Genomic DNA, 27,500 nt, shown 5'->3' on the forward strand with positions numbered 1-27,500 from the left:
ACACAATAATACACAGTATGACATGTAGTGAAAACTGCCAATAGTATATAAAAGAAAAATAAAGAAATAAAATAAAAATAAAGAAATTAAAAAATCTAGAAATAAAATTAAAATATATATTTATCCTTATTGTGCAAACCTGAGGCAACAGTGGTAAGGAAAAACTCCCTGAGACGATATGTGAGATGAAACCATGAGAGGAACCTGGCTCAGAAGGAAACCTCAACCTCATCAGGGTGACAGAAGACAGATAATACTGAATCTGATAGAATAAGATGTCGGATTTTAGAAATCTATAACATTAAGGGAACAGGAGAGGCGTGTGTCAAGAGATCGATTATGTCACGGAGCGGAGGTGTTGAAACCTTCATCACGTGAGTAGAGTGAAACACGGAGGCGGATAAAAAACACAGGTGGAGCAGGTTTTAATAAACACAGGAGCAAACAATCCAGAACGCAAAACCAAAGAACAAGTGATGAACAAAACAGGAAAGGTGTGAAGACGGAAGTCATGAAGCTCATAAACACGGGCGCTACCTAACAAAACAAGGGAACAGAAAAAAATGTGATCGTGAGGATACAACACTGATACTTCACAACTATGACATGACACATGAGGGTATAAATAGTGCAACAAATCAAAGGGGAAAACGAAGCATGTAAGATCACAACATGGCACAATCAGGGAATAAACCAATAACAAAACAGGGGCGGAGACAGAGACATGAATCAAAACCAAATGTTTTGACATGTGGCAAAGTAAATAAACAAAACAAAATCAGAAAATAAAACCAAGTAAACTCCTGCACCGGAGGTGTCATATGATAGCAGACTTATTTATTTATGACTTTCAAATGAGGACAAAAAGAAAAACGATGATGAGTAAAGATATGTTTTGTGCAATTAAGTCTTCATTTTAAACTTTAAATATTAAGGTGCTTTTGTGCAAAAGGATTCGGTTTAGAACCCAAAACCTTATTTTAAAGAGTGCTGTCCAGAATATGTCACTTCCTGCAGACCCTATCTTAATGGTCATCTCTTCCTGGAGCTCAGAGTTCAGGACATGACGATAGCTTAGATAGCCGCTAGAGCCAGGTTTACAAAGTTGACGGGAAAATCCATTTTGAAAGGATGACTATTCTGCAAGCAGCTAATCACACTGCAATGTAAACAAAGGCTTTAAAAAAAGAAAAGAAAAAAAACGTCATTTGTTTATGCTTTTCTAGCAGTACACTATGGTTCTGTTCCTCCAGGTATAAAGAATTGAATTATTTCATCTCCTGTTATCAGTCTGTGATAAGAATAATCAGGACACAGTTGGGTGTCTGTATGTAGAGTATCGTGAGTCTGGGTTTAGCTGCTGGTGAGCAGGGTGATGAGTAAATGGAGGGGTGAGAGCCCCCTACTGGGCAAATAATTCACACCTCTTCACAATGGAACTGGTGCTGCGAATAAAAACGGACAGCACTACTAATATAATACTTGTGAAAAACTGCACATTCTGTACTTTCAAGCCCTGAGTGTCTACTTACATATGAGCCATTAAACACTACAGTGGAGTTTCAAGTTCAAGTTATCAAGTCTGTAACTGAAGAGATTTGAGTCAAGCAGTCAGTAGTGTAGGAGCAGAAAAAATAGCATTTCTGTTCAGAACAAGCCAAAATAAAATAACAGACACAGAATTAAAGAAAAGTTTAAAGTGTAAAATTAAGTTATTATTTATCTCTAACATCTATCCCTAATGAACAAGCCTGAGGTGATGGTTGTGAGGAAAAAACAGACTCAGAAAAGATCCTCATCCTCATTTGGTTGATAATGGACAGTAAGGTAAATTTAAATAATGTCCTTTCTACAACAGTTTGTAGTCGAGTGGAATTAAGCAACCAAGAGCTCCTGAGGAACTAACAGTTCAGGACAATTTCCGAGGTCACCACAGACCCAACACTATGTCCCATCCTGCCGAAGTCTTCAAAAGATCGTTGATGAAGACCCGGCTATAAAGCTGGCTGACGCAAAAGTGGTTCAAAGAAGGCATGACAGTCTGCGGTCTCCCAGTCCACAGCTGTCCTATGAGTCTATTCACTATTCTATGTCATTGTGTAGTATAAATAAAAATATAAAAAGTGTGAGGCTACCAGGAGTTGACGATGGATGATGCAGCGCTTTCAAGATGGCCGACGGGCCTTCTTACAAATGTCTCCTAGATTTAGATAAGCTCGTACTTTGCAATTTATTTTTCAACATTTTAAAACTACAGCGTATTCCAATAAAGCTTCTGAAGCGGCATCGCGTTACATGAGTCTGACGTCATTCGGCATCGACTGGGAAATGGTTTATACTACCATTTATTTAAAAACGTTAGTGTTTCTGAAGATTCCACCCTTCATATGACGGACCCTAGAGCACATAGAGCATAGTGTAAGAGTGTAGTACATCATTTGGGATGCAGACGATTCTTTCTAATACATTTGTTCAATAAGTTGAAGTCTTTAGTAAATATACATTTTCCAAAGGCACAAAATGTGTTTGTTCAGATTTTTTTTGGCGTTTTGTAAAACACATGACAGCTATCATGTAGAGTGAAGATTGATTTTGTGTGTTAGAAATAAAAAATAAAAAACAGACAAAATATCTAATGTTTAGATAAATATATAAATCTAAAAATCTGATTTTGTAACAGGGGGCAAGTGGCTTAGTGGTTAGCACGTTTGCCTCACACTTCCAGGGTTGGGGGTTCTCCGGGTACTCCGGTTTCATTCTCCGGTCCAAAGACATGCATGGTAGGTTGATTGGCATCTCTGGAAACTTGAGTGAATGCGAGTGTGTGTGTGTGTGTGCCCTGCGATGGGTTGGCACTCCATCCAGGGTGTATCCTGCCTTGATGTCCGATGACGCCTGAGATAGGCACAGGCTCCCCGTGACCCGAGGTAGTTCGGACAGGCGGGAGAAAATGAATGAATGAATGATTTTGTAACAGAAAATCTTTACTTCTCCTGCATTCTTAAGTGAAGTCTCCATATGAAGCCTCTGAAAGGGGCAGAACCTTGTAACCAAGTGCCAGTCATTGAAACTGTAACGTAAAAGACTGACATTGCAAACATGGACAAATCAGTGCCAGAAATTAGATTTGACTGTTTGGTGGTTTTTTGTCCATTTGCTTAGAGGTCTTGGCATCTAGCAGTCATCAGATTCTTCTGTGAGACTCATCTAGCCAGTTAGCAGCTTAGCTGGCAAGCCACTTCTCCACAGTGTTTCTATGAAGATAAAAGCCCACAACTGTATAGAATATTTCATCTTTGCATACTTTAGTGTTCCAAACTCCTTCTGGTGAAACTAAAGCACTTAAATCTAAAACATGACAAAGCTCTTGTACATAAAGCAAACTAAATGGAAATATGGGTTGGCAAAGTTGGAGTGGAAGACCTCCTCCTCTTCCTCACATCAGTGCTTGACTTCACTAAAGCTCTCGTGGATCACAAATCCCCACAGACACATTCCAACATCAAGTGGAAAACCTTCCCTGACGAGTGCAGTACATCTGGATTGGGATTTTGAAACAGTGATGGTCAAGTGTCCAAAAGAGAGAGAGAGAGAGAGAGAGAGAGAGAGAGAGAGAGAGAGAGAGAGAGAGAGAGAGAGAGAGAGAGAGAGAGAGAGAGAGAGAGAGAAAGAAACAAAGCTAATCACAGTTGCTGCTGTTGTTATTTGTTTCAAAGAAATGAAAAGTGCGTCTCTGTTACACACATTTAACATTTCCATTTATTCATTTGAAACATGCATTTTATCCCAAGTGTTTTGCAAGTGAGGCAGACAAGAATCCAAGCATTGAGTTCGGACTTGACAGCTTCACAAGTGTTTTTTTTTCTGCAAATCTCTTTATATTGGGAGCAAAATCTCAGACGGAAGAGAAAAAAATGACAGACACCATGAACTTCTGTCTCCTTGGGCAAGGACTTTCTTTTGTGTGCGTGTGCGTGTGCGTGTGCGTGTGTGTGTGTGTGTGTGTGTGTGTGTGTGTGTGTGTGTGTGTGTGTGTGTGTGAGTCTTGTAGCTGCTGGTAAATCCATACATGCTGTAAAGTAAAACACGTCCTTACACATCAATCTGCCATGAATATTCTTGCATTATTTCTCTGGATGGAATCATTCCACAGCACCAAAACACAGATTTTTCATCCTTTTTTTTTTTTTACAAGTTTAGTTACGAGTTTAGTTAAAAATTCGAGTACCGAGAATCTGGTGACTGAAAGTGTGCAGTAACACTGTGTAAGCAATTGTGTCCTGTAGCTTGACTTGTTAAGGATCACGCTTCCTACTCCAAAACATCAGCGGTTTGATTTCCACATGCTGACAAAATCGCAAACGAGAAGAGTACAAGTCTGCTCCGTTCTTCTACAAACACGTACTCACAATCTAATCATGCTTTAGTAATCCTACGGTTTTTAAGAGATTTGAATTAAAAAGTACAAAAAAAAGAGATGTGTGCGCATCCCAAGATAAAAAAAACAACAGAGTTATGAAACGAAGTTTTAATGATCCTCTGAGCCTCGAATTTGAAAAAGGCCATGTATGACAGATTGCTTGGCAAATGTGCACACATTGTTCTTGACATTTAAGCAATATCGCACAAGTTCTGCTGTACTGAATATCAGCAACGCCTATGATTCGGCTGTAGGCAGGAGGTGATCACGGCCGTTCACTACAGCAGCAACGGTTCTATAACCCAGGCGTTTATATAAACAAACTGACATCTCAGACCCAATATAAACAAATAAACACTTTGTTTACGTCTGCTCCATCAAAAACATGAGTTCCCAAAGAAGCCTTGGCTTGACAGACAGAAGATTTTGGGGGGTGAATTAAAGTTGGAAAAAAAATTATAGTTCAGCTTCGTTATTCAATTCTATCTGCAGCATCATTACATAATATTCCTCTGCGTATCCATCTACACATCTATCCAACCATCCATCTGTCTAATCTAGTCTGCAAGCGTTTATGATCAAATGCCTGTTTCATTAAAGCAAATTACACAACGGATAATAGATACATACTGTAACTGATTCCAGCTTATACACATCGTTTATTATAAGATCGTATCATGCCACTAAACAGGCAAAGGAACGTTTGAATGTTGTTGTTTTTTTGCAAGCGAAACATAAAGTCAGCTCAACAACAATCTTGAGATCTAGAAATAATAACGGGAAATCAAATATATCCAACGCAACACAAGGCTGTTATACTGATATTTATGGCTAAGTTGCAATAAATTAGCTAGTTAGCCACAATATACAGTATATGGTGTCGCTAAATTACACCTTAATTAACCCACATCCTTCTGAATCAGTGTTTTTTTTTACTCTTGATGAAGAATAGTTTGCTATGTGGTGCTTCTCTTCATCTCTAAAGCTACATGGTATCTGCTCTGTCAGTCACACACTAATTAAGCAGTGGGTTGTGAGGCAATAATTGGGTGATACCAACAAAAAGGGGGGATTTTAGTATTTTTATCTGATTTATTAACAAACAATCCATTTAGAACACCTATAACATTACAAGAAAATAACTTCAACATGTTTCAGTTGATAATGAAGTAGATCCTGGGGTGCAATTAGTGCTGATTATTGAGGAAAGTGTTTTGAGATATTAAAGTGTCATAGGAAATTATCCACCACCACCCCCCCACCCCCCAAAAAAACAAAAAAACAATTCAAATAAAAAAAAAAAGATTAAAATGAATATTAAAAGTGAGAAAAATGGTTTTCACACACACACACACACACACACACACACACACACACACACACACACACACACACACACACACACACACACACACGAACAAAGTGTCACATGATAGAATCTCATGTACCTGGAGAACAGACAACTTTATACAATTGAAGTAATCACCGTATCACAATTCCATCAAGGAAAGAATAGGTATGGAATGTAAATGGCTCAAGGGCAGATTTCTTTTGCACTGTGCCAAAACTTATAGTAGGTGGAAACTTGGCTACTGACGAGCAGAGTGACACAAGCAGTGAAATGTCTCAGTTCTGTTCTACTAAATATCAGCACTCTCAGAAATCAGTTTGTCCAATCAGATTAGTGGAGCAGACCGAACTGTCGTATAAATCTGTTATATTTCTGCCGCATGTCAGAGCTAGAACAGAGACGTCAGGAAGAATTTAAAAACAGTCCCAGAAAAAATCCCTACTGGGTTTGTCTTTTTTTTTCTCTCAGTAGTAATATCATTTTACGGCGTTGTAATAAAATTTTTTTTGCTCCTTGACATTTTTAAAACCAAACTCACTAAATGTCTTGCTGCTATCAGCAAATGTTCGCTGTTTTCCTCTTCTTTACTCTTGAGGTGTGCAGCTAAAATCAGAAAGTGGAAATGTTCACAAAACATCTACAGTATAATGGAATCAAATCAATGTTTAATTGTTTAAATCAACCAGTTTCAATTGTTTGATTAAACAAAGCGGATAAATCACAAACTGTGAATCCATCCATTTATTTTCTGTAGCACTTATCCTATACAAGGTGGCAAGGGACCTCCAAGGTCTATCCCAGGGGACTAGGGGGACACCATGGATGCTCCTTGTTCAGCACAATCACACACACACACACACACACACACACACACACACACACACACACACACACACACACTGGACAATGTTTAGATGCAATTCAGTATGTGTCTCCTTTAGGGGAGGACCTTGGAGAACCTGGAAGAAACCTTGGGAGAACATGCAAGATCCACACACACAGGGAGGAAGCCTGAATCAAACATCTACAGCATTTGACAGACACCCTTATCCAGGCCCAGCAGTGACAGCTCACAACCTTCTGTTTGATAGTCCAACACCTGAACTAACACATCCAAACCAAGTCCCTGTAGCTGTTGCCAGATCAAAGCCGAGATCCCAAGCTTCTTTTGTCCACATGGGTTTCCTCCAGGTTCTTCAAGTTCCTCCCACCTCCCACAGCATGCTGAACACTTGATTATCCACATTAAATTGCCACCAGGTGAGAATTAGTCTGTAATCTGCTGTACCATTCCATGGGTGACCCACACCAGCATTCCCAGGATCCTCGTGTCCTGATCCTGACCAGAATAAAGCGATAAATACAGATGAATCAGAATCACTGTGTTTGTGCACTTGCACGAAGACGAGTGCAAAATAAACTGATCCAGTGAGTCATTTTACATCTTCAACAATTCAAAATAATAAGTGAGTTGTTCCTGTGACTGACATAACTCTTCAGAAGTAAAGTCACATGAGATGTGAGACGACTTTTTCTCACTTTCGGCTCAATAAGGATACGTGAGCCTTCTCTGCTGAGACGGAAGAACGGACGGACTGCTTCAACCTCAAAACACAAAGCAACATGAATAAAAATGGTCTGATAACATGCTGCTGTTACTCTATGTGTTACATCCTGAGAGAATTTAACAGGCTTCTCATCGTTATAGAAACAGTGGCAAGAATTATCAGTACTGTACATTTTACATTGCAAAAATGGACCTAGTCTTTATTTTTTCTTCACAAATATTTTAAGTGCTCCCTGATTGCTGATGTCTGATGTGTTAAGTGTTTTTTAGTGTGCTTTAGTGTTTTAGTTGCAATCCTTTTTTTTTAAGATTTGATTTATCAGATACTGTAGTTTCACTCACTGGTTATTTTAATAGGAACTTGTTAATGCAATTAATGTCTAACTAACTAATCAACCAATAATGTATCACAGCATGAGGCAGTTGACTTCAAACATCAGAAATGGGGAAGAAATGTGATATCTGTGACTGCTTGTTTGTGCCAGATGGGCTGGTTTGAGTATTACAGAAATCTCTGAGAACTTTCACGCTTTAGAGTGTTGCGAAACAACATCCAGTGAGCGGAAGTTTCGCAGGCTTTGTTGAAGAGATTAGTCAGAGAATGACCAGGCTAGTTTGATCTGGTAAGACAGAGGGACTTAAATACTCAAAACACCACTCTTTACAACCGTGGTGAACAGAAAAGCATATTAAAACACACAACACAATGAATCTTCATGTGGATAAGCTAACACAGCAGAAGACCACATTGAGTTCCTACGTCTGTCAACCAAGAACAAGAATCTGAGGACAAGGTGAACAGAGGCTCTGAAGCTGGACAGCTAAAGATGATGAATCTGGATTTCTGCTACATTTGGTTGAATAAAATGCAACCAAGGGGCAGTGGTGACTCAAGCTGTTAAGGTTCTGGGTTTTTGGTTGGAGGATCAGGGTTCAAGCCCCAGTACAACCAAGCTGCCAGTGTTGGGGCCTTCAGCAAGGCCCTTAACCTTTTCTGCTCCAGTGGTGCAGTATCATGTCTGAACCTGTGCTCTGACCCCAAACTCCAAATATATGTGAAGAAAGATTTTCACTGTGCTGTAATGTATATGTGACAAAAATAAGGCTTCTATTCTGTTCTATCACAATGCAGCATCAATAACCTGCCTTTAATGTCCCAGATAACCTCCATAGCCCCATTCAGCAACATGTTACCAACCGCCATTTTCGAGACATGTACAAGCTTAAAAGAATATCACCAGGGTGGAATAAGTGATGGACTTCATGTTGTTGCAGACAAAACAAAAACCCAATCAGAAAAACCCACTCAGAAATACTCACTGACTTCAGGACGATGGTGTAAGTGATCAGTGACATGTGACATGATCATGTGACTTGCTGGAGCTGATGAAAAATGTATTTCCTTACCGAATTCAGCATAACTATGACAGTATTATTACTATTAAGTGATTTTTTTTAACTAACATCTGTGATCAAAAATAATTTACTCGTAAACAGCAATCCTCCCAGCAATAAAACAGATTCCTTTCTAAAGGAATTTAATTAGAACCTAGAAACTGGACTGAGGATGATGCTTTCGAAGCTGCGCTCGTTATTCCGATTCCTTTCCCACACGAGTCTGTTGATTCTCCATCAATGTTCCAGCTTCATCTACGGCACGTCCTGACAAACCTTAGGTGAGCCTCTCTCGATTGATCACTTTCTAATTACCTTTTCTTATTGATTATGGCACCAAAGCAGTGGCACACTATGACACACACACACACACACACACACACACACACACACACACACACACACACGAGCACGCTCAGCATCGAACAAATTAGCTCAGACTGAAGAAAAAAGACTTCAAAGGTCAGACAAAATGAGAGAGAGAGAGAGAGAGAGAGAGAGAGAGAGAGAGAGAGAGAGAGAGAGAGAGAGAGAGAGAGAGAGAGACAGACAGAGCAATATGAGTTAAATATGAGAAAGACAAGAGGAAAAGCACAAGAGAGAGAGATGAGATGGAGAATGATAAATGATGTGCAATGCCAACTGCAGTTTCTATAAAAAGCAGCGAGGCAAAGAGAGAAAGACTGAGAAGTAGTGAGGGTGATAGAAAGAAGTAAGGCCTTTTCCTCTCCTGCCTTTTTCTCCTCATCTGATCCTTCAAGCAAATCCCTCCGAGTGTGCAATTTCGGCAATATTAGTAACTACAATTCAAAGACACATTCACCTTCCACGTGGCTGACAGGCAGCTGGTGATTTATCTTGTAAGCTCGGGCTCAGCACGAGAATCTGCAATATTTTCAACGACACCTGCCAAAATAGCATATGTGCCGGTAATAAGGAGCTCTCTGGGATTAGATCCATGCCATAAGCATAAGCCAACACAAAATAATGACATGTTGTCGATTAATATTTTGGCTTTAACAAAAATAAATTATCAGAAAAAGAATACATTGAGTGGCTTTAAAAATCTTTATTATTATTATTATTATTATTATTATTATTATTATTATTATTATTATTATTTTGAACATGCCAGTTATGAGCAGATAATTGTAGGCAATGCAAAAAAAAAAATGAGCAGGTAACAGCGGATTTGTTTGAAAGGGAAAAAAAATCTGACAATAGTCATAACATCGCAGCCTAGAAGACAATCAAACGACACTCTATGAGATGTTAAACTGACAACAAAGGCTCCTGAAAAAGAGACATAACATAAACATGAGCAGAGCGTTGTCTGCTCTTAGAAAAAAAACAGTACCGTTTAGTGCACGTTTCTGTCAGAGAGCGGCTTTATAAAGAGCATAGTGTGTTTGTTGCTCTGAATATAAGAGCTATATCGACGTGTCTATTGTCATTATGGATTTTTTAATGTTTCTAAAGAGAATTTTTCTAAAGATAAAAATTCTTCTAAAGAGAATGTTTGGACCAAACACCATATATATATATATATATATATATATATATATATATATATATATATATATATATATATATATATATATATATATATATATACACAAAACACCTTCTTCAGCTCTATGTTGTGGGTTTCCATTTATATTTATGGAAGTTGGCAGACACACTTATCTATTTTTATATGACTGAGCAGTTGAGGGTTAAGGGCCTGTCTGAAGGGCCCAGCAATGGCAGTTTGGTGGATGTGGGATTAGAACTCCAATCAGCAGCCCGACCTCTTAACCACTTCCCCTTGTTTTGACCAGATCCTTTGACCAGCTCAGATCCGCCAACCCTAAAGCCAAACATCATTATCATAAAAATGGACTGCTCAGGTCCTTAATTTTGATTGGCTGAGCCATTACAGAAGAATTAAAGTGAAAGTGACGTGACATACAGCTAAGTAGGGTGAACCATACTCAGAATTCGTTCTCTGCATTTAACCCATTCAAAGTGCACACACACACACACAGCAGTGAACAATCAATCAGTGAGGTCAATCAAGGGCACCTCAGTCGTGGCCGGCCCGAGACTCGAACCCGCATCCTTAGGATAACGAGTCGGACTCTCTAACCATTAGGCCACAAATTACTGTACCAATCAGTTGTTTCACTATGTCCAATTTTGTTGTGAATTTGATTTTTACTGGGCTGCTAAACTGCTAATAAATAAGGTAAAAAAAACTACAACAACTATTAAGAAAAAAAAACTTTTTGGTAACACACACTAACAAACCAGACTACAATGCTAATTGTTTTGTTTTTACTAGCTCACTTTGTGAGTTGGATAATGAAGCGTGTTCTCTTTTAATGACGTTGATTGATATCAAGCTGCAAGGTGCATTATTGCCACCTACTGGACTGGAGGATAATCGAATATATAACGTTTATAATTACAGTAGGTTGCTGCAGATGTGTGTTGCTTGGCAACCATTTTGCTAAATGTCACTGAAAGAACTAGATTTATATGATATATGATAAATGATTATGGCTTACATCGATTTTAGACTGGTTAAAAAAATCAGGGTTTCTTAGAGATAATTGCTTTATTAGAGATTGTGGCTTTACTGCATTTTGCAGATGCTTCTCTCCCTGTCCAATCTTGCACCTTCCCCGGACACACGTTTATTAATCCAAACCTCGTCTTGCAAGTAGTTATTATCCTAAATAGAAAGACGAGCATGAAAAAAATCTAATATAGGATCTGAAAATTGATTCGTGCATCTGAAAGAGAGAGGAATGTATTAGTGTGAGTGGAGAAAAAAACATGCGTCATGTGTGAATGTGTTATGAAAGTGTGACTGTGTGTGTGCATGCGTGCGCTTTCTAACCACCTCTGTGGTGCGACTAAGCTTAGCCACAGAGCTGTGCTAATTGGAGCTCACAGTCTAGCCTACCCTGGGGCAGTGTGTGTGTGTCTGTGTGTGTGTGTGTGTGTGTGTGTGTGTGTGTGTGTGTGTGTGTGTGTGTGTGTGTGTGTGTGTGTGTGGCAACCAGCCATACACACAGGTGATACTGTACATCATCCAACAAGAGGATTGAGAAATGGTGTCGTATCATTTATATGCACACAATCTTCCAAACGAACCCACACATTGAACTGAAACGTAACTTTATAATTGAAGTATTCAAGGGAAACTATGATGATGATTAAATTTGAACATAAAATGCACAGGACCATAATATTTATTACTAAATAAGAATCATGTCAATGTCTTTCAGGTCATCAGAATATTTTAGAGCTTAAAGAAAGTAAATTGATCACGTTACATGTGTTACACACAGCTGTTATTAAAATGTTAAACACAGATGTTTTAAACGTGTTACACACGGCTGCTTTAAATGTATTACACACTGCTGCCTTAAATATGTTACAAAAGGCTGCTTTAAATATGTTACACGAGGCTGCTTTATGTATGTAACACATGGCTGCTTTAAATATGTTAAACAGCTGCTTTAAATTTGTTTCACAGAGCTGCTTTAAATATGTTACACACGGCTATTTAAAAAGTGCTGGCTTTCTATAAACACATATATAACAACTGACAGAAATGCATTTTCTTTTACATTTATGTTTCTAGTCACATATACATGCTGTTCATCTCTCTCTGTCTGTCTGTCTGTCTGTCTGTCCTGAAGGCACAAAGATACACACAGAAATAATCTCGGTTTAATAAAACACAGGTGAGAATCCCACAGCCGTTTTTTTGTCCACGCCCCCAGTCCCAGGAAGTTGATGACACCATCTTTAATGATCGGAAATTCTCAGATCATCAAATCTGCCGCACTTCCACTCCCACTGCAGCACATTGCATTGGTGCTTTAATAGACACAGCCTCGGTCTCTGACCTACTTTCTAAGCCTCACAGGTCTGTATACACACTCGGTGACTGGTTGGACTTAATACGCGTGTATGTGGAAAATAAACACAGGTAGATGAGCTAAGCGCTGTTTCCTTTTTTCTCCTCTGTCCTGTCTCTCATCACTTGATGCCCAGATTCATCTTAAGAATAAATCTGTGATATTTATCTCTGCATGTTGGTGTGAGATCTCTGGTCCAAATTCTCAAAATCACACCACTAGGTGGATTCTCTAAGATGAAAATTTGGCTCTCTATGAATGAGTGTGTGAATGTTGTGTATGTATGATGCTCTGTGATTGACAGGTGTCACATTCATGGTGTGTCCCGCCCTCACGTGTAGTTTGGCTGAAATAGTGCTTAATCCACTGATAAGGATTGGTGAATCAGTTTACGAATTTATCTACGTGTGTGTGTGTGTGTGTGTGTGTGTGTGTGTGTGTGTGTGTGTGTGTGTGTTTACCTAAAGCCCATGATCTTATAGGCGTCAGGCAGGTAACAGCGTGTGTTCTCCATCTGGGCGGGGTCAGAGTCACAGATCTTGTCGTCTGTGCGTCCGTAGTTGGCGCTTTCGATCATGATAACATCGGTGCCTGGGCAACGCAACTCGATGGGGTAGCCCTCACACGAGAGCTCACGACGAACCACAGCCATGGGCACAGGCGCACGACTCAACACTACAAGCACATAAACACACACACACACACACACACACACACACACACACACACAAACACACACACACACACACACACATAAAGGAATTAGAAACTATTGCATCAAAATCTCTCTTTGTTTCTCAAATAAACTCTTCTGTGCTTTTTGACCTAATATGTAATATAAGTAAAATGACAAAACCTTTGTAAAATAATTTGAAAATGAAAGTGAAGATGAGATGAAGAGAAAAATGGAAAAAATTCTAATAGAAAACACTGGATTAAGAGAGATTGTAGGAGCGTCTCAGATCTTATATCAATACTCAAAAACCTATTCTACGTCATTTAGTACCCGGATAAATCACTTATTTAAAGTGTTGTACACGCAGATTTGTTTGCGTAGCAGAAGAGGAGCAAAGCTACAAGGTGCTGATGCTGGAGGTGAACAAGACATCTTAGTAACACCTTTTAAATGATCTTACGGTGTGATTTATGTGGTAACATTTTAAAAATTCACTGTGTTCTGCTAAAGCGACTGAAGCGCCGTCGCATTATGTTTGAGTCTGATGTCGTTTGTCGTCGGCTGTGAAACAGTTTTTACTTCCGGTTAGTAAAAAGTGAGAAGATACGACCCTTCTAACATACATTCACTAGATGCTAGAATACATTGTGTATGTGTAAGTGTTTAGTGTGCAGTACATGATTTCTTCCGGTTTCAAATCTAGATCATTTGAGTCTCTACAGTTGCCACTTGGTTGTTTTACAGTGGTTAAGATTCCAAAACAGAACATTATAAGAAGATAAGAAACCCATACACATACAGAAAATAACCTTTAAGTACATCATTTCTAAATAAGACTTCATTTCTAATATCACAGTGTAAAAATAGCAACGTTTCAATCATTTAAAATAATTAGGCTCTAATTCTAAACCCCAAAGCAACCACTTAACTTAACGCTGAAACATAATGCCGGACTCTTAAGTGGGCAACGATCTGACTGCTGTTTCATTTTATACAAGCTATTTCTCAAAACGACGCTTCGTTCTAAATCCGAGTCTTTAAAATGAAGTTCGTTTCCCTCACAATTCTCACACAGTAGCAACTCTGATGACAAGCCAGACAGCAGCTCAGGATAATTACTGTAGCTATCATAATATTTCACAAAGACAGTCTCATTCTGGCCAGAGTATCCCTTTCACGTGCGGCTCGTTGAATTAGAAATATAGAAGCTGTAACCACTCCAGTGTTATATACGCACTATATTGGCAAAGGTTTTGGACGTCTGCCTTTACATGCACATGAACTTTAATGACCCCCCATTCCTAATCTGTTGGGTTTAATATGGAGTTGGCCCACCCTTTGCACCCTTTGAAGTCTTCTGGGAAGGCTTTGCCTCTGAGGTCAGGCACTCATGTTGGATGAGAAGGTCTGGCTCACAGCCTCCGTTCTAATTTATCCCAAAAGCGTTCTATCAGGTTGAGGTCAGGACTCAAGTGTGCGAAGGCCAGTCTAGTTCCTCCACACCAAACTCACTCAAGTCATCAAGGACCTTGCTTTGTGCACTGGTGCACAGTCATGTAGGAACAGGATAGGGCCATCCCCAAACTGTTCCTCTGTATCGACACTTCACATTGCACTTGGATGTAGCCGCTCAGCCTTGGAAACCCATTCGATGAGGGTTCTTGAGTCAATCTGAAGACCACACGAAGTTCTCTAGTGCCCATTTTCCACCAGAAAGAACCGGGTGCTGGTTCAGAGATAGCGCTGGTGCTGGTTCAAAGTTGGTTCCACTGGCGAACCTTCTAAGAACCGGTTTGCCTTTCCACCGGCTAGAGAGCCATCACAGCGCCGAGTGTGACGTCACTGTATATGTGTCACGTGTCCCAGCAACTTTAGCGCAGCAGCGGCAAACACAAACACAACAACAATGGCGGATGTTGCTTTACTGTTAATGCTCATGGCTTTGCGAACCTACATTGGCATCCAAACGCGGCGAGTAAAACGTGTACGTGCAGCTCCATGTAATCTGTATAAACAGAGGTTGTAATCGATAAAGTACATAACGTTATTTTATCGTTAACACAAAAAAAAATTTAGCCTTAGCATGTACCTACCTACTATCATGTGTGCTGATAATGTATCATATCACGGTAAAGTAAAAATGTATTAAACATTAGTATACTTAAGGTACATTATCAAATGTGCTAACAGTAGCCCCGCCCCCAGCTCCCGCCCCAAGCGGTTCTTAAGTCTAGACCAGCAACGTTTTGGTGCTACTTAAGAACCACGTTTCCTGGTTCGGAGACGGTGCTTTGGCGGTCGAAACAGAAAGAACTGGTTCTAAATTAGGCTCTGGCTCCGAACCAGCACTCGAACTGCCTCGGTGGAAAAGGGGCATAGGAGGTCTGTAACTATTGAACTGTAGCTACTGACACTTTTCTATGATTCTATGTGGTCTAACACTTCATGGCTGAGTTGTTGTTGTTCTCGATTGCTTCCACTTTGTTGTAATACCACAAACAGTTGACTGTGGATTATTTGTTAGTGTGGAAACTTCACGAATGGATGTACTGTGCGGGTGGCAACCTACTGTATCACGGTACCACACTTGAATTCACTGAGCTCCTGAGAACAACCCATTCTATCACAAAAGTTTGTAGGAGCAGTCCGCATGCCTAGGTGCTTGATTTTATACACGTATGGCCATGGAAGTGATTGGAACACCTGAATTTAATAATTTGGAGTGGTGTTCCAAACCTTTGGCAATATAGTGTATATACACCGTTATCTGGATTTCTCTTACTAAAGGAAGTAGAGTAATCCAACATATCTAATAGGGATGGACAGAGAACTCAGACTCAGACACATGGATGAGAGTTCAGAGGAGAATCGGTCAAAAATAACAGATTTCAAATACACTAAGAAGAGAATATTTACACATATACAAAAGTAATCCAGTCCTTGTCTTCAGTAATGAAGTAAAAAAAAAGAAGGTTTTTTTAATTACTTGTAAAACATTTATTAGCTGTCATTGAGGCTGAATGGACTTGACAGATTGGAGCCCACTTTGCCTGAGGGTCAAATATCTTTTCGCTATGCGAATGCAAGGGAGACAGTAAAATAACCTGACAGTAGATTCACTCTGTGTGAAGGCACAGTGGAGCACAGCCTGGCTAACATGTGAGCATGCAAATGTTTAAAAACCTTAATAACTGCGAATATGAAACTTAAATAAGGTAATAAATATGTAGGCATTTATAATTGAGACACTTTTAAGCACAGAGTCTACTTTAATTCTTACTAATTCTTTATATCCAGCTGCAAATGAAGACAAATGGCTCAACCTTCCCAGATAAACACACTCTGATTTCTCTGTGAGTGTGTGTGTGTGTGTGTGTGTGTGTGTGTGTGTGTGTGTGTGTGTGTGTGTGTGTGTGTGTGTGTGTGTGTGTGTGTGTGTGTGTGTGGCATGCACAGAGAGTTTTTAAAATCAATCGATAGGACATAAGGGATGAGAATGACACCCGACTGCTTGCATTAATTAAATATACTGGGAAGAGAAGCTAATTAAAACCCGCAGTGATTGACAGGAGCGAGAGCCAATGGAGCATTAGGGAGAAGAGCTGTCAACCAATCAGAATTAGACATTCATGTGATGCTACTTTTGTTCCTCTCCCCTGAGACCTGACTGAAAAAGGCACACACACAAATACGGACACATAGCATGCACACACAAAAACACACACACAACACTTTAACAAAACACACACACACACACACACACACACACACACACACACACACACACACACACACACACACACACACACACACATTGATATGTATGCACACACAAAAAACCACACACACACACAACAATTAAACAAACACACACATTCATATGCATGCACACACAAAAAAGCACACACACACAACACTTAAACAAACACACACACACATTCACACATACACATACACACAAACACAAAAACGTATGACACACACTAAGATACAAACAATTATGTGTGCAAATGCACTCACATATACACACACATAAACACATTTTCTGAAGAACCCTAACAATTTATGAAGCTTGCTCACGCTAATATACAGAGCAGCAGTGTTTGTATGTGTCTGCGTGTGAGTGTGTGTTTGTTGTGTGTGTATTTGTGTGTGTGTTTCTTTGATAGCATATATTGTTAAAAGCACTAAAGTATTTCGCTGTGAGACATTAAATCTCTTTAAATTGAAATGTTAGTGATTAGCAATTCTGCTGCTAATTTGTTGGCTGCTGCTGTATTTCCATTCTTCCATCAAGAGAAAAAAAATATCAACCTCAAACATAAGTGCTAGCTGCTGGGTTTTTAATTCAGCTCCTTAAAAACAAGAGCTTCAGTTGTTCACCACCTGGACTGAGACATCCAGAAACTACAGGACACAGATCTATGAGATTCTGCTAGCTAGAAACGATGATTAAAGTTACAGTCTCTTAAGGTCATGAGTTTAACTCGTTGAACGTCACTGCAAAGTCGTAATTACAAGTTAGGGCTCAGTAAGAAAACACGGTGAAATAATGTGTTGTATAACACATTAAATATATTGTTGTATAAACAATAAATGTAGCATCTCTACAGAATTGTTAGAATTGAAAATTTACTCGTCTGGATTCATTTTTCTTTCTCTAGAAGCAGAGTTCAAAAATCTTGCGTGTGTGTATGTGTGTGTGTGTGTGTGTGTGTGTGTGTGTGTGTGTGTGTGTGTGTGTGTGTGTGTGTGTGTGTGTGGGTGGGTGTGGGTGTGTGTGTTGTACGTAATGCAGTAGGTGGGTTAATCCTAGGAGTGTGTTTTCACGTTTCACTGATACTCCCTGGAGACGGATGGAGAAGAGGAGACGGAAGACAGAGACAAAGACAGAGAGAGGAGAGAAAATGAAAAAACGAAGGTGAACAAACAGGTGAAGGGTGAAGAAGACAAATATTCGCCTCACGTCCTCAATTCACTCCAATTCCCATGAGTCCTGTGAGCATAAAGTGTTATAACTGTTAACCAAAAAGGTCCCCTTGAGGACACACACACACACACAAGTATTCAATGTGTCTAGACGACTATATCTAGGGCCATTGATTTGCTGGATATTCTTTCATGTGCTGATGATCCCAAACTTACTTTTTAAGACACACATAGACACACACTCATACACACACTCATGTATACACACAGACATGCAGACACACATACACTCTTACATACACATAGACACACAAGCACGCACACATACACTCTTACATACACACAAACACACATAAACTCATACGTACACACAGACACACATACACTCTTAGATACACACAAACACACATACACACATACAGACATACAGATACACATACACTCATACATACACACAGACACAAACACACACACACACACACATACCTATGCATAAACACATACTGTAAACTCATACATTCACACACAGACATGACAACACACATACACTCATACATACTCACACAGACACACAAACACACATACACTCATACATACTCACACAGACACACAAACACACATACACTCATACATACTCACACAGACACACAAACACACATACACTCTTACATACACATACAGACACACACACTCACATACATACATACACACACAGACATACACACACACATACACACATACAGACATGCAGATACACATACACTCTTAAATACACACAGACACACAAACACACATACATACACTCATACATACACACAGACACAAACACACACACGCGCACAAACACACATACATATGCACAAACACACATAAACTCATACATTGACACACAGACATGCAAACACACATACACTCTTACATACACATACATACACACAGACACAAACATACACACACACACACACACACACACACACACACACACACACATGCAAACACACATACACTCTTACATACACATACATACACACAGACACAAACATACACACACACACACACACACACACACACACACACACACACACACACACACACACACACACACACATGCAAACACACATACACTCTTACATACACATACAGACACACAAACTCACACACACATACACACACAGACATGAAAACACACATACACTCACACACACGCAAACACACATACATACATACATACATACATACATACACACATACACACACAGAGATACACACACACTCACACATACACACACAGAAATGCAAACACACATACACTCTTACATACACACAAACACACACTCATACTGTACATACACACATACAGACATGCAGATACACACATAAACTCATACATTGACACACAGACATGCAAACACACATACACTCTTACATACACATACATACACACAGACACAAACACACACACACACACACACACACACACACACACACACACACACACACACACACACACACACACACACATACACTCTTACATACTCACACAGACACACAAACACACATACACTCTTACATACACATACCTGTACAGACACACACACTCACACACACGCAAACACACATACATACATACATACATACACACATACACACACAGAGATACACACACACTCACACATACACACACAGAAATGCAAACACACATACACTCTTACATACACACAAACACACACTCATACTGTACATACACACATACAGACATGCAGATACACATACACTCTTAAATACACACAGACACACAAACACACATACATACACTCATACATACACACAGACACAAACACACACACACACACACACACACACACACACATGCAAACACACATACACTCTTACATACACATACGGACACACAAATGCACACACACATACACATACAGACATGAAAACACACATACACTCATACATACTCACACAGACACACAAACACACATACACTCTTACATACACATACAGACACACACACTCACACACACACATACATACATGCACACACAGACATACACACACATACACACGCAGAAATGCAAACACACATACACTCTTACATACATACAAGCACACACTCATACATACACACCCAGACATGCAAACACACACTCACACACATACACTTATACACACAAATACACACACTTGCATACACACATATGCACACACACAAACACACAAACCTACACTTATATACACACATACACACACATTTTGCTGTACAATGTAAGCACACACTCCAGTTTCCACCTCAACTGCTCAATGCAGCAGTTTTAATCCCTGTGTAATTGTCCTCACCTTCTACACTTCTCTGTTGTTGGCAGTTTCATTTGTATGCATTTATTTATTCATGTATTTTGTGGGAAAACGGTTTTTTACTATATTCATCTGAAACTACAGATGAGACAGTAAATCGAGGCCCAAACATTCTCTATTTACCAGGACAGAGAGCGAGGAAGCTGCTGCACATCTATTAAGCAGGAAAGTGATGAGATGAGACGATACGAGACGATATGAGACGGAGGGTCGAGAGAGGCTTACAGCGGGTCAGTTAATAATGGAGAGTTCAACACTCCTGTGTAACTGTCAATCATTCAACATTCACATGTTGATTAGCTCAGGAGTCATTCTGTTAGTATTTTTGGTTGGGTAGGGGTGGAGCAGGGGGAATAATAACTGGTGGTGGAGGCAGGATGTGTGTGTGTTTGTGGGGGTAGGGTGAATTGAGGTGGCAGTTGCGTCACCCACTGATACATTATTACTATGGCAACCAGTAGTCTACTACATCAGTGTAGTACGGTTGTCTTGCAGCAACACAATCATAGCATAAGCTTTGCCTTTTATGGCATTTTGAGGCGTCCTTAATTTAAATCAGCCGTACGGTGTACACTTGGTCATTCCAAGACAACACACTTCAGATAGATAGATACTTTTTTGATACCGGAGGAAATTCAAAGGTTTCCGCATATCTAAGTTTGTTATAAAGTTGGTGTCAGAATTCAGGGTCAGCCATGTTTTGGCATCCTGGAGCAGGTGAGACTACGGGCCTTGCTAAGGGACCCAACCTTGATAGCTTTGCAGTTTGGAGGCTTGAAACCCGACCTTCTGATCAGTAACTCAGCATCTTGACCGATGAGCCACTACGTCCCCACAAAGTTTAGTGAATGTTTCATTGGCTTTCAAGACCTTTTTTACTGACGAATGAGGTCTATTGTGTGGTGTGTGTGTGTGTGTGTGTTTTTTACAGATACACAATTCATGTCTTACCCAGCATAGCAGGTGTGAAGAAGGCAAAGAAGAAGAGTAGGTGTGTTGCCCACATGACCCCCCGTGACCCCATTGACCTCTGCTCCAAATGGCTACAAGGGTTTAGTCTGAAACACCTCAGAGCCATGGCGTTCTTCTCTGACGCTCATACCTAAAACACACAAACACAAGTTTCTGAAATGAACGAATCCATCAAATTTATTCATGAGATATGACATTTATATATTAGAAATAACTATCAAGATATAGCAAGAATAGTGGTAGATAAAGTTACAAAAAAACTGGGACTGTTGCATCATTCACATTATTCTCTAACCGATAGAAAAGGTGATGGCATGAGGAACATAACGGTTACTAGTGTCATACTGTATGTAATCTAATTTCCTTTTCTGGACATCAAGGGTCATAAGGCTGGTGTCATAACGTTAACCTCTACCAAATGGTTGTACTATGTCCCAAGCAACAAGTTCAACCTAACGGTTTTCTAAAGATCGCAGGAAGAAGAAGCTAGTAGAAATCAAGCATCACGTTAGTTCTGGCAGGCCACGTCGTCAAGCGTGCATCAGCTGTTAATCAGCTGTCCGCGACGTGCACCAATCCGGTTATGACATCCGTATTACCCGACCATTTAAATTCCCATTCATAGAGCCGTTCAGTGCTTCGCTGCTGCCACGATCTAAACTCCCTCCTCCAACCCCAACTCCACCACGCCGGAACCCGTGTTCGCTGTACCAGTTGTCTTAAATCTCCACATATTTTTCTCTCTCTCTCCCCCTCTCTCTAATTATTTGATTATCTATCTAACCATTCATTTATTACTTTCCAAAAACGTGTAAGTGAGCTTATCAATACTATGCATGCTAGTGGTTCTGTTGGGGGGGGGGGGGTGTCCTATTCTATTTTCTAGTCGCTGCTCTCCCCGCTCTGTCCATGTATGCGCTTGGACGGGCACGTGGATTCTTGCCCAGAACAGAACCATACCGCCAACACTAACTGTATGCATATCATCTAATTCCCTTGTGACAAAGTGGTCCTGACAGAAGTAAAAGTTCAACATTAATCATATTGTGATATTAAATGATGAGGTCGCTTTAACAATACAACCCTGAGACACAAGTAATAGCTTTAGCATTGCTACTGGACCACATTGTGTGTATCTGCTAATTCTATGCAACAAACAACGTCAGATCAGCAAAGAAACCTTGTTAAAAATGAAGATCCATCCGTTTTCTATAGTGTTGATCCTACACACTGTCGCAGCAAACCTGGAGCCTAGTACAGGGGACTGTGACATTGGACACAGTGACGATCCATCCAAGGACACAATCACAAAACAGACTATTCTGTAATGCTAATCAGACAACTAACACTTCTTTAGGCTGGAGAAGGAAACTCAAGAACCCAGAAGATTTCCCTTGATGTAGGGAAGAACATGCAAACTCCAAGCATGCAGGGATAGTGGAGGCAGGAATCAAACCCCCGAGCCCTGGAGATATGAGGCAAACATGTTTGTTTTTTTTAGATTTAAAATTGAAAAATTCTTTCAATGACAACCCAACTGTGTACTCATCCATAAGAAGGTCCCATAATAAACCTAAATCCATGATACAGTTCGTTTGTCAGCCCTCCAAGTCCAAGCTAGAGACCACAACGCGCTCGTCAATCTGTTTCTTGTTGCATGAAACATCAGAGATCGATTTTGTGTCATTTAAGCCGAGGCAGCATTATATGACTCATCGGCAGAATGGGATTATAATAATTAATGCAATATGACACAGACGATTGATCATTAGTGTGTGTGTGTGTGTGTAACATGGGGTTTAGATGAGTGGATTGGAGCTGTCCCATTGCATACAAGCAAAATTGTGCCATATTGTGTTCTTCTGCATTAATTAGTCGCAGCATTTTCCTTTTATCATCTCACACACACACAAATACACACACGCAAACACGCACAAGCTCACGCACACGCACACACATACAAACACACACAAACATACACATACACACACACATGCATGTGTGCATATACATACACACACAAATACACGCACAAGTACACACACAAACACACACGGGTACACACACACGCACATATAGACACACAAACACACACACACACACACACGTATACACAGACATGCATGCATATACAGACACGCACACATACTGTACATGCACATACATGCATGCACACAAACAAACACACACACATACAGTACGTGCACACACACTCATACACTTTCATGCGCGTATACTCACATACACGCACACACACACGTACTGCATTATCTACCTTTATTGCATTTTGAACACACAATGATAATAAAACCTCTCTCTCTCACACACACACACACACACACACACACGCACTTGTTCTAGATTCACTGAACATCTTTAAACGTATCCAATATGAAGCCCTTCCTTTTAGTGCTGCCTCATTAAACATACATAAAACCCTGAAAAGTGGGATTTAAAGATATTCTCCTCACTCGCAGTTGACAGCACACTCGGCCTCTGTTTTCGTCTCTGTCTCACACCAGCACACTCCACACCCTGACAGCTTGATTGATGGTCGCTTAACTAGATCGAACAGCAAGGTTTGGGCCAGATGTTCCACGTTACACACCGAGACATATGTGCGTCGCTGTCAGATCTGTATGTGCGTGTGTCATCTTAACCACTGAGTCAACATTACAAAAAAAAAAAAGAAAAATAATGGTGGGTGTGCATTTGTGTCTATTTAACATATGCTTAGGCTTTCAGGAGACTGTTTGACTCTGACCTGGGAACATATGCTCATTTCACCAGGCTATTATTCTAATATTTAGCACAAGCCCGTTTTGCCATATGCTTATTGTAGCCACTTAATTACCCCCTTTTATTTTCTTCAGGGTGACCATCACGCTTGGTTTGCAACAATTACATGAGCTAGCAGCTCCTTAAAAATAACCACAATGCTTTAATTAGGTGCAGTTCCATGACTGCGCTGTCAGAATCTCACTGATATCATATATTTACAATAAGAAGTCATTTTAAACAGCGCCACAGCGTCCTTCACACCGACTCAAAGGTGGGCGCATGTTCCAGGACTCGCAATATAGCAATGACTTGAAATACCATATCAATCATTCAGATACTTCAAAGGTATCATTATTTTTGAATTAATCTAAAAATCCATTTAACATCTCATCTCATGACGCATCCACTTTCAGGACTCATCCATTATAGATGGCGGAATATCAAGGGGGAAAAAAATGTCAGTTTTATTCCAAAAGCATTCACTCAATCCTGAAATATTTGGAGGTCACGTGTTCAATCATCTACATTTCCCAAAGATTACGTGAAGAAGAAAAGTAATTCTTTTTTTTTTTAAGTAAACCAACACTGAAGGTAAAATATTAATAACTAAAAACTGTCATCTTTCTAGCTGAACAAAAACTTAACAAGAAAAAAACAAGATGACTGAAGAATCGAGAGACTAAGAATTGTTTTGATTACAGTCAGAGTCTAAACATGAGCCGAAAAACAGTAGTCTTTCATACTGAGGTGTCGTGCAAATCACACGCTCAACACCGTAGAGGTAATGCTAAAGGCTCACTCTCACTCTCACTCATTTTCTACCGCTTCTTCTCGGGTCACGGGGAGCCTGTGCCTATCTCATGCATCAAGGCAGGTTACACTCTGGACGGAGTGCCAACCCAACGCAGGGCACACACACACACACACACTCTCATTCACTCATGCAATCACACACTATGGACAATTTTCCAGAGATGCTAGTCAACCAACAATGCATGTCTTTGGACCGGGGGAGGAAATCAGATTACCCGGAGGAAACCCCTGAGGCACAGGGAGAACATGCAAACTCCGCACACACAAGGCGGAGACGGGAATTGAACCCCCAACCCTGGAGGTGTGAGGCAAACGTGCTAACCACTAAGCCACCGTGCCCCCATGCTAAAGGCTAAAAAAAAAGAAAAAAAGAAAAGAAAAGAACAAACATCATGTGTAAGCAAAAATATTCCAATCATGTATCTTTCATCCTAAAATCATGTAAACAATAGAAATAAATGCCAATGTATGTTTGTTGATTCAATCATTACATTGTCTTTAATCTCTCATTCCGTTAGCACGAATGCTAGTCGAACCCATTTTGTGTTTTTGCTAATTCTACTACACTAACACTTTTACTTTGAAACCCGTTACTCATTTAAGAGCATATATGCAGCAAAGAACCTTATACATATTTGATACTGATAAACACTTTTTTGAAAGTTTTTTCACAGGTGTTCATATTAGCATGTTGCTAATAACCGCCATCGTTTGCAAAACAAGCATGTTTTCTCGGTTTAAGTTCTTCTTAGTTAACTTTATTCAACTGACTGTCAAGTTCCTGATGCGAAAGACATCTAGTCACATTGCAGGGATGTTCGTTAAAGAGACTTCATTAGAACAATCTTTAAAATAAGCGGGTGAGACGGTTCTTTAGAGAGTTCAGGTTTCTTAGCTTCTTAAAAGCTAAGCTTCTTTGTTTAGTCTGTACACAGATCTTTATATAATTATTCCTTCTTATTTGTGGTATTTTTCAGTATTTTGTGAACTTTTGTGAAGTCTGTTCTTGTGTTAAATCTTAGTCCTCCCTGTTGATCTCGTGTTGTGGCTGTTGGGACACTAAATTTCCCCTTATTTTGCTCTCTACTCGAATCTACGATATTAAAACATACTAATGATCCTGAAGTGTTTATTCGTTTGTGAGTTTTCTCAGTTTTTCAGAATTTCTGACTTCAGTCCAAAAGCGCTTACGTTCTCAGCTCTGCTCATTTCTTATCCGGCTCATTTGAAGCGAACAGTGATTTCTCTAAACAAATGGCTCATAAACAGTTTACGACAATCTTTTGGTATTGATTTACAATCCTACAGAACACAACAGGTTCCTGTTTCTGTCTGGTTCCTCTCTAGGTTCCTTGGTCTTGTCGCCTCGGGGTTTTTTTGTACCCAGTCTCTGTCTCCACTGACTTGTACACCAGAGATTTGGATTTCTAGAAATCTCCTTGTCGCGAATTTGACAAGCACTAAACAAATACAAGGAAATAAACATTGAATACTGAACAATCCGTGGATCACCGTCTTTGGACTACCGTTGCGTCGCAGGTTGCAGGTTTTCGCGAAGGTTCAGATGATATTCTCGCCTACAAAACTATTGATTTGAATTAAGTTGACGAATCAGTGGCTTGAGGTGCAAGTGAAAGTAGATACTGTTCCCACTGTAGCCTCAGAGTCAAGAGAAGTGGAACCTGATGCCGTCTTCTGCGACTGTAGCTCACATCAAAGTTGGGTGTTTGGCGTGTTCTAACACTTGCTTTTCTGCTCATCTCGGGTTTAAAGAGTGATTATTTGTGGTATTTGGGACATGTGGGTTGTGTTTAAGGTGTTGGATTGATCAGAAGGTTGTGTGGTTCCAATCCTAGGTCCACCGAGCTGCCAATGCTGGCCCCTTGTGCAAGGCTCTTAACTCTCAATTGCTCAGATGTATAAAAATGTAACATACTCTGGATAAGGGCGTGTGCCAAATACCGTTAATATAAATATTTAAATACAATCGACTTCTTGAAGCGCAGATCAGCTGCTGCTCACTGGATCTAAAAAATTCCTTGAGATAATTGATCATGTACGTGTTCTTAATAAAGTGGCCAGACAGTGCATTTTGTATAGCAACACAGTTTCAGTTTATCAGCTCAATCTGTGGTAATATTCTGTAAGATCTCTAAGTCACTGCATTCCAGTTGTTGCCTGGCAACCATGATATCCACCAAAGCTCCATAAGAGGTGATATTTAAAGATACTTATATGTGTGTGTGTGTGTGTGTGTGTGTGTGTGTGTGTGTGTGTGTGTGTGTGTGTGTGTGTGTGTGTGTGTGTGTTTTGCATTG

At 40.0% G+C, this 27,500-nt stretch overlaps 1 protein-coding gene across 4 annotated transcripts in view; it reads right to left on the reverse strand.

The window, feature by feature from the left end:
• adgrl3.1 (adhesion G protein-coupled receptor L3.1) overlaps nucleotides 1-27,500 on the reverse strand; it is a 167,486-nt gene that overhangs the window by 106,838 nt on the left and 33,148 nt on the right. For all 4 annotated transcript variants that reach the window (XM_047816555.1, XM_047816554.1, XM_047816553.1 and 1 more), the window contains exons 2-3: nucleotides 21,568-21,718; nucleotides 13,109-13,322 (exon numbers count right to left, since the gene is read on the reverse strand). In XM_047816555.1, coding sequence (XP_047672511.1) covers nucleotides 13,109-13,322; nucleotides 21,568-21,694 — 341 coding nt within the window. In that variant the 5' untranslated portion in view covers nucleotides 21,695-21,718. The remainder of the gene's footprint in view (nucleotides 1-13,108; nucleotides 13,323-21,567; nucleotides 21,719-27,500) is intronic.

Source organism: Tachysurus fulvidraco, chromosome 7 (genome assembly GCF_022655615.1).
Source record: "Tachysurus fulvidraco isolate hzauxx_2018 chromosome 7, HZAU_PFXX_2.0, whole genome shotgun sequence".
NCBI lineage: Eukaryota > Metazoa > Chordata > Actinopteri > Siluriformes > Bagridae > Tachysurus > Tachysurus fulvidraco.